Genomic DNA, 19,497 nt, shown 5'->3' with positions numbered 1-19,497 from the left:
AATAAATCAGATGCTGTGGAAACACAGTTGTCTATAAAAGCTAAATTTTCGTATCCCTCCCCTTACACCAGGCAAAAGAAGAGAAAGAAATACTCTTCCTTGTTTAAGAAAAATAATAGCTTCTGCTCCATTACATCTGATCTGTAATGATGGGAGTAAGCATACCTGCAGGGAAGGAATCTTGACTGGCATTTTGCTTAAGCACAGTACACTCTGGTTTGCTTTTGTTTTGCTTTTTTAAAATGCAATTCATTATTGACAAATCCCACCACTTAACTTCTTAAAGACTTGAATCCTACCAAACTCTACTACTGTTTCACTGTGGTCAAATTATTAAGACAAAGACAAGCTCCTACTGGGAAGATAACAATAGAGATAGCTCAGACTCAAAATAAACATAAGACTATTTTGAAGTCAGTCCTAAACCAGCCCCAAAAGAACACCAAAGAAACTTTTCCCATATCCACCGGTAAATACAAGGCTGCGAGCCTGAAGCCAGCAGGTCTGTGGCGCTGGCCTCCCTGCTGGCAGCTTCATAAAAGCCTGAAGATGGTGTGGTTGTGCATCCCACTGCCTCTAACAGAAGTGTCCTGATTTTTTCTTTTTGTTTTGATTTTCTACTCTAGGAACTACCCTGCTGGACAAGATTGTTTTTCCATTTATGGGGAAGAAGTCTGGTTTCGACATTTTTTCACGTTTTTATGGAGTACACTACAACCTCTCTATTGAGATAACCCAAGGGAATCTACCCACCTTATACAGACCAAAGAGTCCCAGGTCCCGGAGCACATTCAGGGCACTGACCCTGGGTCCTGTGGTGATCTCTCCAGCTACCTGTAGGCGAATCTTTACTATCTCCAGAGGGTTAGTAAAGATGACCTGAGAGCCGCCAGCCTGCAGGCAAGAAAGGAGAGACAGAGCAGATTTCCATATCAGAGCCCGACTGACCCAGAGTACAGCCAAAAACAATCTGGAGACCTATACACTGTACCTCTTTACTCCTCCCCCTTTGCGGGGAGGGGAATGAGAGTCCGATGCTTTGGCTGATGCTGGAAGGGCTCACAGGGATGGCCCCAAACTCTGTCTCAAATCAACTTATGTCTAGTTTTGCTTCTATTTGAAATGTCCAGAGTGTTTCCCAGATCAGTCTTTCCTGGGTCAACCCAGCCATATCCAAAATGGCAAAACTAATAAACTCATTTGGAAAACAAAAGTGAAGCCAGATGTGGCAGCTGGTGCTCCAATGAAAGGGAAAGAGATGGTAGGAGATTGACTGGTAGCTTCTACCAAGCTGGAGCTAAAATTCGGATCTACATAGCTTCTTTGCTCTTCTTAAAAGCAAGCAGTCTCCTTAGCTCAACCACTTGCTGCCACTTTCTTGGAGTGTAGAACAATTAACACAGAGGTGTTTTTGCCCCAAGCTAGTCAAAGGTGGAAACTCTTCTCTGGTTCAAATTCTAAAATGTATTATCCTGAACAAAACTCTGCAACTACATCCACACAAAAGAACATAATTTGGAAGGACAATTGCAGTATCATTTCAAGACCAAACTAGAAACACTGTTCAAGACAGAGATGGGAAATGGAGCATCTAGCTATCACAAGTACAAGAGAGGGCAAACCAAAGCCACACTCCACACTCACCCGTGGTGAGCGACCATAGGGATATTTAAATTTAGATAATGAAACTGTATCTGCACTGGAAATCTGTTGGGGTGGGGAGGAGAGAATGTTTAACAAAACTGCTACCAACTCTTTTTTTGGTTTCCATAAGAAAAAAAAAAAGTGTATGTGTACACATATGGATACATAAAAATAAATAAAAATTTAAAAACATATATATACATTTCCATTCATGAAGTGAAAAAAATCTCATTTGCACATTGTCATCTTAAGTGTAGCTGTTTAATTATATAATCAGAACCACACTCGTATAATCATAATTACATTACATAATCATAACTTCACTAACAGCACGTCACATGTGAAACAGGAAACAGGTGCCTCATTGGGCACTGGAATTCCACAGGTATAGGAGGACTGTAAACAACACCCATAAAACCCACAAGCCACATGCAATGCCACGTCAATACTCTACCTTCACCCATATTCCTGTTCACTCTTCTGAAACCCACAGCCCTCCAGACCCCCTTTCCAAGGGGCAGCAAAAAGTCCCAGACCATTCTCCTAACTGACCAGGGGCTATAAACCGACAAAACACTCCTGTTCTCACCCAGATCCCTCATTCCTATCAACATCCACAACTGCCAACACTGACTCAAGATTCCTTTCCTCCTGGTGGGAAGCTGACGGCCCTGGAGTCCTCAGGGCCCTCATCCTCTTTTTGTCCACTGAGCACAGAGGGTGCAGCAATCTGCTGTCTCTCTCTGGATTTCCTGCAACTCCCAAATCTACACAACCCAGACCACTGGCAGGAAGGTTCCTGAATCACGCCTGATCCAATTTTATATGTTGATTTGTCCCTGTTTCTGCCTCTTAATCTGTTGCACTGCAGGCAGGAGAAAGTATTTCAATGTTTCAATCTAAGGAGACAATACTTTGAAAAGGATTGCTGGGTGAAAAACTATGTTAAAATGATAATCCAAGTAATTGCTCCTGTAGCTAGTATTAAAGACCAAACCAATTATAAAAGTTTACTACTTCCTTGAAACCTCTTGTTTAAATAATGGTTGCAAAGACTATCTCTGGGAAAATGCGCTTTATGTTCTAAACTAAAGCAGATTAAAAAAAAAAAAGCATAAAATGTTATTATAATCCCCCAAATTCACCACCACCAGATGATGTCAACCCCTGGGTTCTACTCATTAAATGTGGACATTATGTTTAAATAAATACAAAGTTCTTTCATGTTTTTAATCATTAGTAAATTATCACATCCTGCAGAGTAGGAATACTCCAAATAGCACTGTGCCCCCAGCCACACAGACACAGCTTCCTCCTCTTCTGTCTCTCACAGACCCTTCTGGAAATAACTGTCAGTTTAGTGAAGTTTGTAGTTAACAACTCTCCAAATTTCTTCCTACATGTACATGTAATAGGCTTTCAATTAAAACAGTACAACTAAAAGAAGGAAAACACAAACACATTAACCACTACACGCCTTTAAGATCTGTTACCCAGCACCTGCACTGCATATACAAAAAGGGCCATACACTCAAAGCTATGGTTTTTCCAGTAGTCTTGTACAAATGTGAGAGTCGGACCATAAAAGAGGCTTTTCTTTCAGCTTTCTTTCATCAGTTAGAAAGAATTGATAATTTCGAAGTGTGGTGCTGGAGAAGATTTGAGAGTCCCTTGGACAGCAAGGAGATCAAACCAGTCAATCCTAAAGGAAACCAACCCTGAATATTCATTGGAAGGACTGAAGCTGAAGCTGAAGCTCCAATACTTTGGCCGCCTGACGCGAAGACATGACTCACCGGAAAAGACCCTGATGCTGGAAAAGACTGAAGCAGGAGGAGAAGGGGGCGACAGAGGATGAGCTGGTCGGATGGCATCACCGACTCAAAGAACACGAGTTTGAACAAACTCAGGGAGATAATGAAGGACGGGGAAGCCTGGCATACTGTGACTCCGTGGCGTCACATAGTTAGACACGACTGAGCAACTGAACAACAATACCAACATATACTAAGTCCCATCAACACACTGGACACAGTCACAAAACTAAACATATATATATTTACGTTCATATATATGTAAAATACATGCAACATAACAAGCGAATGTGTAAACAATGAAATGACACTATAGGCCAGGCACACACCTGTGTGTTGGTTTAACACCTATGTATGTACTCCACTATGGCTGAAGGAGAAAACTTCAACCAATTTCATGATCTATATATTCTTTAAAAATAATCATTTTTAACAACTTTATGACAGACCTAGGAATATATAGACAATATCCAGATGAAACGAAACGAGACCCTGTGGGATCCTTTCTGTCTCCCGTTTGTAGTTTGTAGGAAATAGGTCTCCTTCAGCCTCCCTGACCTTCCCTGAGTTCCAAAGGACAGATTCAAAGAGTTGCTTTTCAGGAAAGGTAGGGAGCAGAAGCCCAGAGACACAGGTAACAACAATGCAGCCAGGAGGCAGGGTTCTGGTTCCTCCCCAAGAAATATACCTAACAAAGTACCTTTGACTTCTATAGGAACGGAGGCCCCCATGCAGGTGGACTTCATGCTTAGTACAAGACTGCAGGAGCCCTGCCCTGTTCCCTCACCACTGACTCTGTACACGGTGGAAGACAATGAAGACTGATCCCCCTCCCCAAATGATTCTCCCTTTAAAAAGGTTCACAGTTGAGCAGAATCTTTGAAGTTGGTTTTTGGACACGAGTCTGCCTTCTGCCCAGATTGCTGGCCTCCTGAATTAAGCAACCTTTCCTTTTCTAACCAACATTCACTTATTAAGTACTGGCTTTCAGGCTGCAAGCAGCCAAGCCTGAGTTCAATAACATAGAAACACTGAATAATAAAGACTGCTATCTAATTTGTCTAAAACTTTGGATAAGTTATAACACTTAAAGGAAAACACACAAGGCAAATATACACTGTCCTTTTTTAAGCTCTGAGGTTAACCACTCTCATACATATTAAACTGGGAACAGGGAGAAGGGGGAATAAAATCTGCAACTAATTCAATTACTCTGATAACAAATCTAGTGACAAAGAACAAGATTATGATGTTATCACATCCTTAACTGTTTGCCCTCTGAGAAACAAACACATCAGGAAAACATCATTTCTCCTCTATTTTAAGACTCTACTGATTCTGATATCATGAATTTAATAACATATTCACAGGGGAAAAAACACTACTTACAGTAAGTATCATCACTGAATATACAGAATTTCAGATGTGTTAAAGTGTGAAATAAAAATATAGTAACTTTTCAATTAAAAAAGTACCTGTATTTTTACAAGTAGGCTGGCATTTGCTATTTTTAAAAGCAACAAAATTAAACAAAAAAATTAAAATGACCAATAAGTAAATATTTAAGCACAAATAATTCTATGCTCTTATTCAGTCTATAATATTAGGTAATAAAATCATGCTAAGTGACATAAACAGAACATAAAACACTAGGCACCCATTTATCACAAATATGTCAAAATTTAGTTAAGTTTATCAAAAGCAGAATAGCTTAGAGATGAAAACATTGGTTGCACCCCCGGGAGGAGAAGTAAATAGCTAGGAGAAAGAAATCTGCAAAGCATAGGCCATTACATCTTTTAAATTCTGAATCAAATGAGTGTACTAACTACTCAAAAACAAAAAACAACCCCCACCTCCGCCACCAGAAATAAGAAACAGAACTGGTCTTAGAAACAATGGCTCTTTTTACAGACCAGCTCCTCTCTCATACATGCTTCCCCAAGGTAAACTTGGGAATTCATATACTTTAAATGCATTTGAAAAAACTAGTTAGCCCTAGTTATCTGTGGATCCAAAATTTTTAATAGGCTTATCTACCTATGCATATACGGACATCAAAAAAAATCAAACTAAGTAAAGCTAGTGATCTGAAATAATAGACACTGAGATAAATAAAACTTCAGGTTAAAACATGATGATACACAGCCACGTAGGCTTGAACGAACACTGTGTAATTTGATGTCTTCCTACCTTCCTACCTTGTACTTCTGTTAATTAGCATACCATTTCACACAGTAATACCTTTGGTGAACTTTTTCACTCATCAAATCACCAGAATTAATTTCTAACCTCTAACTGCTAAACTTCCCTTTCAAACTTATTGTTTATTGTTTTAAAGAAATGCAAGCATTAATATTAAAACTGACTTAGATGCTTCCATTTTTCAGTATTAAGTTGTCATTTCTTTGTTGCAGAACTGAATTACAAATGACACAACGAGACAGAACAAATCTCATTTTGAATGAGGCTTACCCACATCCAACAGAAAATAGAGAATGGAAAAGCCGCCATATCATCTTGTGTTGCATAATTTTTTAATGGGAAAATAAACCAACTAAAGCTGACAACTTTAGTTATTAAAGCTTCAGTGACTTCCCTGGTGACAGAAAGAATCTGTCTGTAATGCAGGAGACCCAGGTTCGATCCCTGGGTAAGGAAGATCCCCTGGAGAAAGGAATGGCAAGCCACTTCAGTATTCTGGCCTGGAGAATTCCATGGACAGAGGAGCCTGGCAGGCTACAGTCCAAGGGGTCGCAAAGAGTTGGACATGACTGAGCGAATAACAGACAAAGCTGACAGCAAAAGTTAGGAGAAAAGGATGTAATACTGAGATGTCACCACTTACCTTTGATGTGCCTGAGACCAAGGGGCTGCACACAGGACTGGGCCTGTTCAACCTGCCTGCATAATCCTACCCAGGGGCAAAGACCACAAAGACGCTGGGGATCCAGCCACTGGCTGCAGGACCCCCACCCCCACCCCCACCCCTCCACCCCCGAGCACCAAGTCCCCTGTTTACTTCCCTCTTTGATCTGTTGTCTCTTATAGTTTGAAACTATTTCCCTTCAACGGCCAAATGTCCAATCTAAACAATTCATTTTATAAAGTCTTCCCTTACAGAGACAAATGAAAATCTAACTTCAATTTAAGGCCATATCAGCTCCTTGAACAGATGTACAAAATATATGCATTTAAAACAGCCAGAAAAACAAATAAAAGTCATAAAATTAGTTGTCACTTTGACTCAAGCAGGATGAAGAGAGACAGTGGCTCTGGCTCACAATGCCATCAACCAAGCATTCTTATTTTATAAAGCAACGGGAAACACTATGGTTCGCTCTAAAATAGTCCAAGACAGTCATAGTTTAAAAGGAGTGATGATAAATGCCAGGGTGTTCAGAGATAAAAACAGATTAAATTACACATACTGACATAATATATGTGGACTTTTAATATGTGTGCATGTGTATGTGTGTTCATGTAAGGATGCAAGGATAAAGTTGAGGATGGAAGCTGAAAAGACCATTTCCAAACAGCTCTTTACAGAGATCTGCTGAGCAAGACATGGCTTGGGGAGCTAGTGAGCTACCACTTCGGGCTCCCAGGATTAATAAATGCTCCAACTAACAAGTGGGCCTCTTGCTACACCTATATGGGCATGGATATGGTGGTGTGTGAGCCCAAGCGCACACATAGGCCAAAGGGAGAAAAAAGAAGACAAAGATTCTGGGTTTGGAAAGCTGTCGACCTATATAGTTGTTAGCTTTAACCGGAGATAGGTCATAACCTTTTCATTCCTTGGCTTCCTAATATGACAACAGAGGTTCCATCAGCTACCTTATCTACCTCACACAGCTCCTGTGCAGTACCCAAGGTGAGAGCACCACACCGACCAAAAGCAAGACACAAGGGAAGGGATGTGTTCTCCAGGACGCGTGCTCATACAGGGCTCTGAAAACACCTGCAGCATACTGGGGCCATCAGTCCTCTGTTGAGCAATATATACATTCTGAATTTTATGACTTTTATCCTTTTAGAAGCAGGTAAATGTGATCAGTTAGGTAAGTGCCCTGTGCTGTGCTTAGTGGCTCAGTCGTGTCTGACTCTTTGTGACTCTATTGACTGTAGGCCGCCAGGCTCCTCTGTCCATGGGGATTCTCCAGGCAAGAACACTGAAGTGGGTTACCATGCCCTCCTCCAGGAGATCGTCCCAAACCAGGGAGCAAACCCAGGTCTCTCACACTGCAGGCAGATTCTTTACTGTCTGAGCCACCATGGAAGCCCAAGAGTACTGGAGCGGGTAGCCCATCCCTGCTCCAGGGGATCTTCCTGACCCAGGAAGCGATCCAGGGTCTCCTGCATTGCAGGCAGATTCTTTATCAGCTGAGCTACCAGGGCAGCTCCTAAGTGCTCTGGCTAGAGTTTAACAACATAAAAACAGATACTTAACCAGAGAGATCATTAGAAAATACACATAGGTCAGTCCCTTTAGACTTTTCAAGGGACTTCTCTGTTGACTCAGAGAGACACTAAATTTTTTCCCACTTAGGTTTACGGACATGTCTAAGAAATTCACATAATCCTTTTCTTTCATAAAACCACTACCATTAAGTAAGTCACACACTGGGAAGAATATTCATAACACATATATCTGACAACAGACTGTATCCATGATGTATATAGAACTCCTACAAATCAACAGTAACAATGAGTAACCTAATAAAACCAGAAGACTAGAACAGATAATTCACCAAAAAAGATAAACAGCCAATAAACACACGAAAGGATGCTCAATATCTCTAGGCATCAGAGAAATGCAAATTAAAACCACAACAAGCTATCATTACCAACCAGAACAACTAAAACAGACTAAAAATATCAAACATTTTGAGGATGGGGAGTAACTGGAATGAATATTTGTACACTGCTGATGAGACTGTAAAATGATACATCCATGTCAAAGAACCATCTGGCAGTTTCTTTTATAATAAACTGAATATACATGTACCCTAGTCTACTCTTAGGTCTAAATAATGTTTATAACAATCTTATTTATAATAGATAAAAACTGAAAACAACCCAAAATGTCCTTCAATAGAAGAATGGAAAGCAAATTGTAGTTAATTCATACCATGGAATAATCCTTAGTAAAATTAAAACAAACAAAAAAACCGATACTGATACCCACACAAGGATGACTCTTGAAAACACTTTATTAAGCAAAAGAGGTTAACCATAAAAGAAAGCATTTTGTATGAGTCTGTTGATATGAAATCCAAGAAGAAACAAAACTGTTGACAGAAATCAGAACAGTGGCTGCTTGGGGGAGGGGAAGCATGACTGACTGGAAAGAGGCATGAATTAATTTCCTGGGGTGAAATGTTCTTCATCTCACTCTTGAGTGCTGATTTCATGGGTGTATACAATTGTTAAAACTCATTAAGCTGACATATAAGATGTTTTTATACATTGTTATATCTAAATAACATATATATTCAGATATATGTTAAATTATTGTAACATACATCCATATAATATTTTTCAAAAAAGAAAAGCCACTATAAAGTTGAATGGACCCATCTAGATTTATTTTGATAAATGGACAAGGCCTTGATTTGATTTCCTAAGATAGTATTACGGAACAAAAGGAGTTGATCTTAAAATCAAAATACTTGGGAATACATGAAAACCGCAACATATATTAGCTGTGTGATCTGAGCTGAGAGGTAGACTTTCCGAGCTTCTGTTCTTCATCTACCCATTTTATAGGAGATGGTAATAGTGTATGTGAAAGTACTTTGAAAAATTCTGAGTTGACACAGTATTATTCTGCACACAACAGATATCATAATTAAACAATTATATTTATGTCTGATATGGACATGTAATGTGTGTATATACAAATATGTATATATGTATACATATATAAAGATACTTTCTTATAGAAAAATAAAAACATACAGCCTGATAAGGATGGCTTACCTATGAGAACAATGAGAAAAATTATTTGAAGCCTGTTATTACATATACATTACTCATATGCACCCATAACAGATATTTACTGAGTAACTGTACCCACATGTATACACTCTTATCCCATCTCCACCTAAAAAAGGGTGGAGAAATTATTAAATCTAAAATTCAAGTTACAGAAACAACAACAACAAAAAAAACAAGCAATCACACCTAAATCATAAATTCTGAACTAGTAAGCGTTTCTTGAGAAGACTTTAATATAGATATAAAGTAAGTTTGGATAATGTTCATGATGAAGATTTAAATTATGAAAATGCACACTCTGTTTACAATTTTTTTTCCCAAAGGTCGTATCTATTTCCAAAGTGAGACGCTCCACTCTGATTTTCCGTTGCCCTTAAAAGCAGTGAGAGCTGCTTGCATTTCCAATTAGGAAGTCAGAGTTAGCAAAACTTGGACCTGGTTTACAAAATACTGTGCGTGCATGTGTGCATGTGTGCACATACATGCACACGATCATGTAATTAAAAACATTAAGAGGAAATATAACAAGATGTTGAAGATAAAAAATGAAACCTTCATTGGGTAATATCTCTGCTCAAAGCAAAATACTGTAAAATAAGGTTAAAAATTTCTGTGAAAGATCAAAGAGCTAAATGTAAGATCTAAAACTATAAAACCCCTAGGAGAAAACAGAGGTATAAATCTTTATGATCTTGGATTCGGCAATGACTTCTTTAGCTATGACATGAAAAGCACAAACAACAACAAAAAATAAAGGTAAGTTGAACTTCATTAAAATCAAAGTTCAATTCTGCAAAAGGACAGTCAAGAAAGTGAAAAATATCTGGAAATCATATATCTGATAAGGTACACTAAATATATAAAGAACTCCTATAATTCAATAATAAGACAAACAACCCAACTAAAAATGGCCAAATATTCTGAATAGATTGCTCTCCAAAGACATATAAATGCCAGTACATTCATGAAAAAATGCTCAACAGTGTCAGTCATTAGGTCACAGTAAGATAGCACCACATACCCACTAGGATGTCTATAAAGGACAGATAGTAAGTATCGGCCAAAATGTGGAAAAATAAGAGCCCTCATACATTGCTGGGAGGACTGCAAAATGGTGCAGATACTTTGGAAAATGGTCTCACAGGTCCTCAAAATACTAATTAGAGTTACCATATGACCTACCAATTCTACTCCTAAGTATATACACAAGAGAAATGAAAACATATGTCCACAAAACTCTTTACATCAATGTTCACAGCAGCACTTAATCATAAAGCTAAAAGGTGGAAAAAACCCAAATGTTTAACAACTGATGAATAAACAAAATATGGTATTACCTATATATTATTTATAGGTATGACTTATATATATTATATATAGGTATCACCTGTATATAATTATGCTGAAATATTACTCAGCAATAAAAAGGCTTGAAGTACTGATGCATACCACAACATGAATGAACCTTGAAAACACTACTCTGAGTCAAAGGAGCCAGAAAAAAAAGGCCACATGTTGTTTGATTCCATTTGTAAGAGATGTCCAGAAATGGTGAATCATTAGAGACAGGGTCATAGGTTTCTTTGGGGGATACGAATGTTCTAAATTGACTGTACTGATAACTGCACAGCTCTGTGAATATTCTAAAAGCCACTGAATTGTTTATTTCATGCGTGGGGAATTACATGATATATGAATTCTATCTCAATAAAGCTGTTATTTCAAAACTTCTCCTTAAACATATCAATCATTCAACGAATGAGAGAATGAATGAAAGACTGAATGAATAGAAACATATACCAAATATGAAAGAATACAGATTCAGAGACAGAAGTGGTTTGAATCTCAATTTTTCCATTTACTAAGTGCTTGATTTCACTGCGCTTTTAGTTTCTTCAACTGTATTAATAGCTGGGAATAACAAAGAGATAATGCCTATAAAGTGTTCAGTCTAGTACAAGATGCTCAAGAAATGGTAGCTATTATGATGAATTATAATCATAAGCATGTATTTTCTTTGGTGACATGTAAAAATGAAGTAAATCATGATAATAAATTCTACTTTCAAATAACCAAAGTGGAATATGATTAGACTTAAGATTACCTGGTGAGAATGGTCAGAACTACCCTTTTTCTATGAGATATAAACATATCTTAAGTCTGGTTCCTTGCACAGGAGGAAACTCTAAATCTTTCTCAGCCTTGACAGCTTGTTGAATGAGAATGAATAAATGAAAGAAAGAGAGAATGAAAGCATACCAAATATGTACTAACAGAGATTTGGAGACAAAAGTGGTTTGACTGTCAATTTTGTCATTCACTAAGTGCTGTATCTTCTCTCAGGTTTTATTTTCTTCAACTCCAATTAGAAAGGATAATGAGACCATGCCTATAAAATGTTCAACCCAATAAGAAAAGTCCCTACTGCTCATTAGCATTCTAGCAGATCAGTACTAGAGTAAAAACAAAAACCAGCATCAATGATAATAGCAATATTTGGTTGGAGTAGTAGGTTTATGGATGTTCATTTTATTATAACTTTTAATCTATATAATGTGTTCTCTTTTGCATGTATCTAATATCATATACTTTTAAAAATAGATCACAAAACAAAAAACAAGAAAACACATAATGTTTAAGGACCAGATAGCTTCATTTCTTGGTTACTGCATGATCCAGGCAGTGCACATCATTTTGCCTAAAGGACAGCACAGTCATTTTCAGAGCAGTAGACTTTCCCTTGCACATGTAGGGAACCTGAGGCCCTGGTCCTAGCTGAGCCTTCTACTAAGGAAAAAACCTATACAGTCAATACGTGCGTTAGGCTAACACATTAAGTACATCTTTAAAGCTGAGTGACCACACTCCTGTTGCCTGGTGGCACTGACAGCATTTAGCCAAACACCCATAGGGCACTCCCCATTCTACCACTGCCCATACCCAGGATCCTAAGGTTTTTATGATCAGGGTTCCCTGGTGGCTCAGACTGTAAAGAACCTGCCTGCAACGCAGGAGACCCAGGTTCAATCCCTGGGTTGGGAAGATCACCTGGAGAAGGGACTGGCTACCCACTTCAGTATTCTTGACTGGAGAATTCCATGGACAGAGGAGGTTGGTGGGCCACAGTCCACAAAGTTGCTAAGAGTTGGACATGACTAAGCAACACACACACAGGGACAGGGAGCTTGGCAGGCTACAGTCCATGGAGTTGCAAAGAATCAGACATGACTGAGCAACACACACACACACACATACACACACCCTACTACCTACCTACCTCTCAGGTAGCCACTCTTCCTAGTGTTTACCTGGTGATTGCTTACCAGATTTCATTCAGCAAAAAAGACTATTCCTATATTCCACAATGCCTGATAGTCTATCAACAGAGACCTCTTCTTTGTTTAGGGCTTTAATCTCCAGTGAAATAAGTAGACTTTTGGGAGAAGTAGCATATTGTTCTTCACAAATCACTTACACTGTAGTGTGATCGAATTTATCAGTGGAAACTTGATAACTGTACATTTCCTTTTATCCTTGAATGAAGAGATTTAGAGGGAAGAGGGAAGCAGAAGTGTTTGTGGTGAAGAATTGCAGACAACGAAATCATTCTGCCTAGAGCCCAACCTAACTATTTTTCATGCTGTCAGTTTCCAGCTAGACAATCCATCAAAGCCTCCAGAAATGAGTCATGATGAAGGAAGAAATGTGGAGTGTCAGTACAACCCTCGAGGTACCCCCAGACTTCAACAGAAATTCCCAAAGTTCAAACCTAGAAACAGGGTCTTTACCTAGGAAGAACAAGGGAACCCAATACCTGATCATAATGTAACTACTTAGGTCACAGGTCAGACATGGGCAACAAGTCAGTTTCATGCGCAAAAACCTCTGGATATTACAAATGGAAACAAATAATTATCTATATGGAACAAGAGAACATGACTTGAGAGATTCCTGACACATGTATAACATGTGTTGTGGCAAAACTGAGTTTGGAAATTTCTTAATCAAATTAAAAGTAAAACCACTGAGAAAAAGAATATGATTTGCAATGGGTCTTTAATTTGAAGAGAAACAACTGTAGCATCTAATTAGAGTAAAGACGAAGAGAAACTATAGTAAGAGCCAGCAAAGGTCTTAGTCTATGCTTATTATTTGTCCTTCACGAAAAAAAGAGAGAGACCCAGAGACCTGAGTCTTCTTTCTGAGAATGCACTTGGGCATACGTGAAGGGGTAGAAGCTAACACACAGAAGCACACAAGGGAGAGCACCAAGCTACCTCCTCCGGAAGAGCCGTGGTTGCAGAAAGGTAAGGACCTAGGTATGCGCCAGGCCGACAAACAGCAAGAAGGAGAATCCAGAGCGACCTCTCTCTCTGACCCTCAGGGCATCTTCTCTGAATTAAAAGCTGCAAAGGTCACTGACCTCATCACCTCAGTTCCACAAACAACTGAAGAGGATTGAGCCAAGACTGTCAGCCAAGTCAAATGGAAGTCGTTAAAGGTTTCAGGGACAAAATGGATTAAACAAATTAGGTACTACTAAATGTGAAAGGGACACCACAAATTAGCTGAGCTGCAAACTTAGATTTGAGAATTGGACAAAATCCAATGTCATGCTCACACTTTAAAGATAAAGTCTCTGTGTTCAGAATTGTCAACAGCTTCAACATATTTATGGTTGCTTGCTCTGGTCCCTAAAAGAAGGGACGTTGTAATGATACTACAATGATTTACTCAATCCTACACCTAAAATAAAAGGGTCCAATTAATCAGTCACCTCACACTTACTCCAGTCAATAAAAATAAAAATAAATGGTAAAAAAAAAAAAAAATAATAAAATAAATGGTAACTCTACCCACTGTTCTCTGTGGTATTTAAAAAGAAACAGAATTAGAACTTCAAAAAGTGTGAAAGGTAATGTTTCAGGAGCTTCTAACAGACTGAGCTAACAAAAATACTCTTTTCTGCCTCAAAACCAGTTAGATTAGGCAATAAAATATTTTAAAAAATCATACAATCCGAGAAAACTGCTTAGAATTCCTTGAGCTCGAGGGGATGTCACTCAGGTATTATATCTGGTGTGCAAAAAGGCTAAAGGAACATAGTTGTTGTGAGAAATCACACTATTAATACTTACACAACCTCCGGCGAGGATTTCTGCTAAAAGTGGAATGGAGCCATCTCTCCTGGTAAATTTGTCCCGGACAAAATCATTAACCTAATTAAAAAGACAACATTAATTAACCAGAACTCCCAATCACTGCCTTTAGTGGTACATTATTAGTTTTCCAAGTCAGCAAAATACTTGTCTCATATAAAATTTAAAATTAGCAGATGTCTACATATAAATTCAAAATTTTACAAATGCCTCGACAGTGCGCTAGTCTTAGCAGCATCAGTTTTGGTTTGTTTGGTTTTTTAAATTTTTTGCCATGCCGCACAGCATGAGGGATCTTAGTTCCCCAACCAGGGAATGAACCTGTGGGCCCTGCAATGAAAGTGTGGGGCTTAACCACTGGACCACTAGGGAAGTCCCAGCAGCAGTTTTAATTTTTGGCTTGGTGATAATCTAAACAAATGACATAAATTCAATGAGTTAGCCACTTACAGTCAGTTTAATGGCCTTCTCTGGAGCAACCCCTATAAGTTGTGGTATCAGACCTAGGTAAACAGAGAGAATCGTTAGCAACATAGGTGTACTAGACATGAACATACAAGCCCAATAAGGCATTTTCCCCCACATTATTTCCCCATCAAACATCTTAGGATTTTCATGAAAATGGGAAAAAATGGATTAGCCTAAAACTATGCATATGTATATAATAATTATTTATGTCAAATACAATGTTATACTGTCTGTTGCTATAAATCCTTTTCTTAAGCATGCTTCCTTTAAAGCCTAGTGATCTAACACCTCTCAAAAAATATGAGGAAGCAATGGAGCCCATGGATCTTCTCTACTTCCAGAACACTACCAACAACAATAGAACCACATCCCTCTCTTTACAACCAACAACATCCTAATGTACATAGACGTTTTAGAGAAGCCAGTGATGTATGCCTGGAAAAGCTCTGCAAAGCATCCTGTTAAGCAGACCAGGTTCTGTCACAAATGATGCTACCTATGTAATAGCACACAGTGGCTTGGCTGTTACAGAAAATCAACTCCCATAATTTTCTCTTTAGAGAAATGCAGAATTTAGTACTCATTTAAAAGAAAGCCAAAACTATAAAGAAAAATGCAGCTTAAAGTATCAATTAATGGGTATGCTCTACAAGCAAAACACAGCCCACTGTTAGCCTATGTACTACTATATGTCAAACATAAGTCATTTCAAAAGAATTCTCCTAAAATAAAGGAAACCATTATTCTTAGAAAGTTAAAATTTCCAGGCTGGCTGCAAAAGAAAAAATATATAAACAATTCAACATCTGTAGCTATTCACAGGGCTCAACTTTCTAAAGCACACAGATTATCCAAATCGTTAAAATACATTTTTGCATACAGTTTTTAAAGATGCTAACAATAAACATATTATAGCCTTTAAATTATCCAGGCAAGGGAAAATTATGTATGTGTTTGCATGCTCACTGTTGATCTTAAGCCTTCTTTGAGGATATTGCTGAGTGATTTTCTACGAGTTGAGAGCCAGCAAGTAATCGTATATACAGGCTACTGTCAGTCAAACTGAATTATCAATGACAAACACAAATCGGCACACACCTTTAATGGGTAGCAGCTGATTTAAAAGAATAAATCAGCAGATGGCAGTCTTAACTTTCTCTCATGATTATCAGGCCTTATTACTTTTAATCTGATCCCCATACAACCATGTCAGCATGAGTATGTTTTACATGTTTTACAACTTGCCTCAGTAAGGCTCATGGAATTTTAATACAGTACTGATAGTTTATGTCATTTTATCATTGCTGCCTATAAAGAAATTTAGGCTAATCTGTCAACAGTTTTGTCAATCATCTGACAAAATAATGGACCAGCTCTAAACAATATATGACAATCTCAACACAGTGTTCATACACAGGACTCCTACAATCTTCCCCCCAATATAAGAGTTTCTCATTTAAAGGACTGATTTTATCAGCTCACATCTTAAATGAAGCGAATAATTTCTTCACCCCCTACCCTCAACTTGCTATACTGGACCCAAATAATACGACATCTCTCTCGAATAAAATCTTGTGTAAGCATCCATCTATTGAGAAGGTAAGCTGTGCAGTGTGTATGTCTAGGTTCCTTCTCTTTTAAAGTATACCCAACAGGTAGAAAGAGTCTTATTCAACTGGAGATGTCAAAGGAAAAAACCATTTAGCACCACTTAACCCTCAGGTTTCACATAAACAGAATTCAGATATGCAGTGATTAATAAAGTCTCAAACAAGACTGACATGCACAGATCTGCATTCTAGATAATGTACACCTCTGCGCACGCTGTATGGCTAGAATTTAAGACAGGCTAGAGTTCTGAATATCTTAAGAAAATTCATCACATTCCTTCTCAAGGGCAGGGTATTTGAGCCTAATTTGATTCCAGAACCACTCTCTTCTCTTGTTCTAAATAAAATGCCAAAAACAAACATCCCTGTGACCCGCTCCTTCAAGTATATCAGAACTACGTTTTCACTTGAGTATCTGCACATATTACCAATCAGAGGTGTTTCTCCTCCTGTCCACGAGCATAAAGCTTTGTTCAGGCCCAGTCTTTGTTCAGGCTCAGAATGAGCTCAGGATTAATGAGACTGTGTGTGCAAACAAACAAGTACAGTACATTACATAAATGCCCTGGACCTGAGCATGTAGAGAGTTTTTCAAAGAATTCCAAGTGGCGCCCAAAGGGATTAAAAAATTAATCTCCCTCCCAAAGGAAACTCTAAATTCTAATGTGAAAACACGTACATGAAAGTCTCCCTCTCCCAAGAGAACAAGTTCCTACAAAGCCGACGGAGGTGGGGAGAATCCTGCATGGGCTGCTGCCTCTGACGCCGACAGCACCGTGCTCAGCTTACAGCTGGTGATCACATTCCCTGCAAAAGACAGTCTGCTTCCACTCAGCGCCTCTAAGCTAAGAGGAGGAATGGAGCAAGAAAGAGACTTGGAGCAAAAAGCCTTCCTTTGCTGTTTTTTTTTTAAACTTCAGATGACTCACTGGCAAAGACTTATGAATGGTCTCCTTGGAAGAGACAACAAAATTCGCTACTTCTTTCAGCTGAAACAAGTGCATGGAGAGTAAACTCACCTCCAAGGGGCAGCTTGGCTTCTCTTTCACAGAGAAGAGGTGTTATTTCTCCTTTATAATTCACTGAGAAAAGCAGCTCTCTATTTCTTACCTGTCATCCTTGTATTCCACCTGCAGACCTGTGCTTCAGTTGGTAAGAGCACAGTGACTACAAACCCACGTTGGGAGAAATGCAGGCTTTGGATGGCAGAAATAAGAAATAAAGACCTTGTTTGCAGACTAATACGGCTAGTTACCAGCAAGAGTGTAAAAAGGGGAAACGTACAAGGAGCAATAAAAAGAAAAACAGCCCCGGTCTGACTGAACAGGCTACGCACTGATATTCATAATGAGTGAGGCCAAGTCTGCTGTGGTGAGACAAACTCACTCACTTCAGCAGCTGAGATTCACTTACTCACCCCGGTAGAGTCCAAAGAAGCCCTCATAACGCAAGACTTTCTTAAAACAGTCAAAGCTGTTTTTGTACATCAGCTCTCCCACAACAGAGCCGGTGCCACGCTGGTTTTGCATGCGGGTCTTCACCAGATCTATAGGATATACTGCGGTGGCTCCCACAGCTACAAATAAAACAATTTTTAGGCTTAAAAGAGAGCACAATCAAATGGAGAATCTGTAAGGACAACAAATCTCATCTCAGAGGACTAGGAAATAGAACACAGTATCTATTCTCACAAAACAGACTTTCTGTAGTTTTTCTTTCTTTCATACACAGCTGAAGGATCAGAGGCTAGCAACCACTGGGACCCATAAATACAGCTGCTACAGAGAACAACGGTAGCGAATTTTCAAGTTGTCACCAACATTAGATAGTCAACACTCAATTTTCTTTAACATTAAACTATTATATATAACATATTTCTTTATATGTTCCAATAAGTGTCCATATATTATACCAGTTACCCCTTCAAATAACTACATATGTACACAGAAGTGGCTATAAATTTACAATTTAGTTTACTACAGCACTTTGGTAAATTGACCTTAGTTACAGCTATAATATTGGAACCAAATCTCAACATGACCCTCCCCCTACTTACAGAACCCAGTTTTTTTTTTTTTTTTTAAAAAGGCCAGGCTTCAGAATATCTCAGGCACTAAAAAATTTATAACATAAATTAGAGTATTACATTTTTCAACTGTTGAAAACCAAAACATGCTTTGCAACTTCTAAAACTGAGACTGAAAAGAAAAAATAAGAGTTTCATCAGTTCAGGCTTGTTTTGAAAAATTGTAAGTATTTTAATCACATCTACTAGGTTCTTTTCAACAAAGCAACTTCAGGTTTTACACATATTCTATGGAGAGATTTAAGCCAGAAAAAAAAAAAAGCCTCTTAAATTTTGCCCAAGAGCAGAGAAGGGAGGTTCATTTTAGCAAATCACTAACAAGTCTAGATATTCTTCAACCAACAAAAGATGAAAGGGGGAAAAAAAGGCAAGACACCAAACACAAGCAGAAAAGCAAAAGTCAATCACTTTAAGAGGTTCTTTTATTTCTTAAGCGTCTGGGATTTGTACCCCAAATCTTGATTTCCCACCTTCCCTCACTCCTAACACCAAAAAACAGTCTTAGTCTCCATTTCTTCATACTGGCTTTAACCATAATAACTAGCGGAATGCAGCACGCATCCAAGATGTTCACGTGATTCCAGAGGTTTTTGTCCTGAAGACAGACTGGAGCCAGAGGGGCCATGGCTGTGCTATGACAAGTCCTCTGATCATAGGTAAAAATAAAGAACACTTCAGAAAGCCCTGAACTCGTGACCCTTGCGAACAATGAA

The 19,497-nt window shown here is 38.5% G+C and overlaps 1 protein-coding gene across 3 annotated transcripts in view; it reads right to left on the bottom strand.

Annotated features, from left to right (window-relative positions):
• SLC25A12 (solute carrier family 25 member 12) overlaps window positions 1-19,497 on the bottom strand; it is a 101,189-nt gene that overhangs the window by 9,211 nt on the left and 72,481 nt on the right. For all 3 annotated transcript variants that reach the window (XM_055572232.1, XM_055572231.1, XM_055572233.1), the window contains 4 exons: window positions 18,116-18,274; window positions 15,071-15,123; window positions 14,600-14,680; window positions 754-894 (listed from right to left, as the gene is read on the bottom strand). In XM_055572232.1, coding sequence (XP_055428207.1) covers window positions 754-894; window positions 14,600-14,680; window positions 15,071-15,123; window positions 18,116-18,274 — 434 coding nt within the window. The remainder of the gene's footprint in view (window positions 1-753; window positions 895-14,599; window positions 14,681-15,070; window positions 15,124-18,115; window positions 18,275-19,497) is intronic.

Source organism: Bubalus kerabau, chromosome 3 (genome assembly GCF_029407905.1).
Source record: "Bubalus kerabau isolate K-KA32 ecotype Philippines breed swamp buffalo chromosome 3, PCC_UOA_SB_1v2, whole genome shotgun sequence".
Taxonomy (NCBI): Eukaryota; Metazoa; Chordata; class Mammalia; order Artiodactyla; family Bovidae; genus Bubalus; species Bubalus kerabau.
This window is presented reverse-complemented; position numbering and strand designations above follow the sequence as displayed.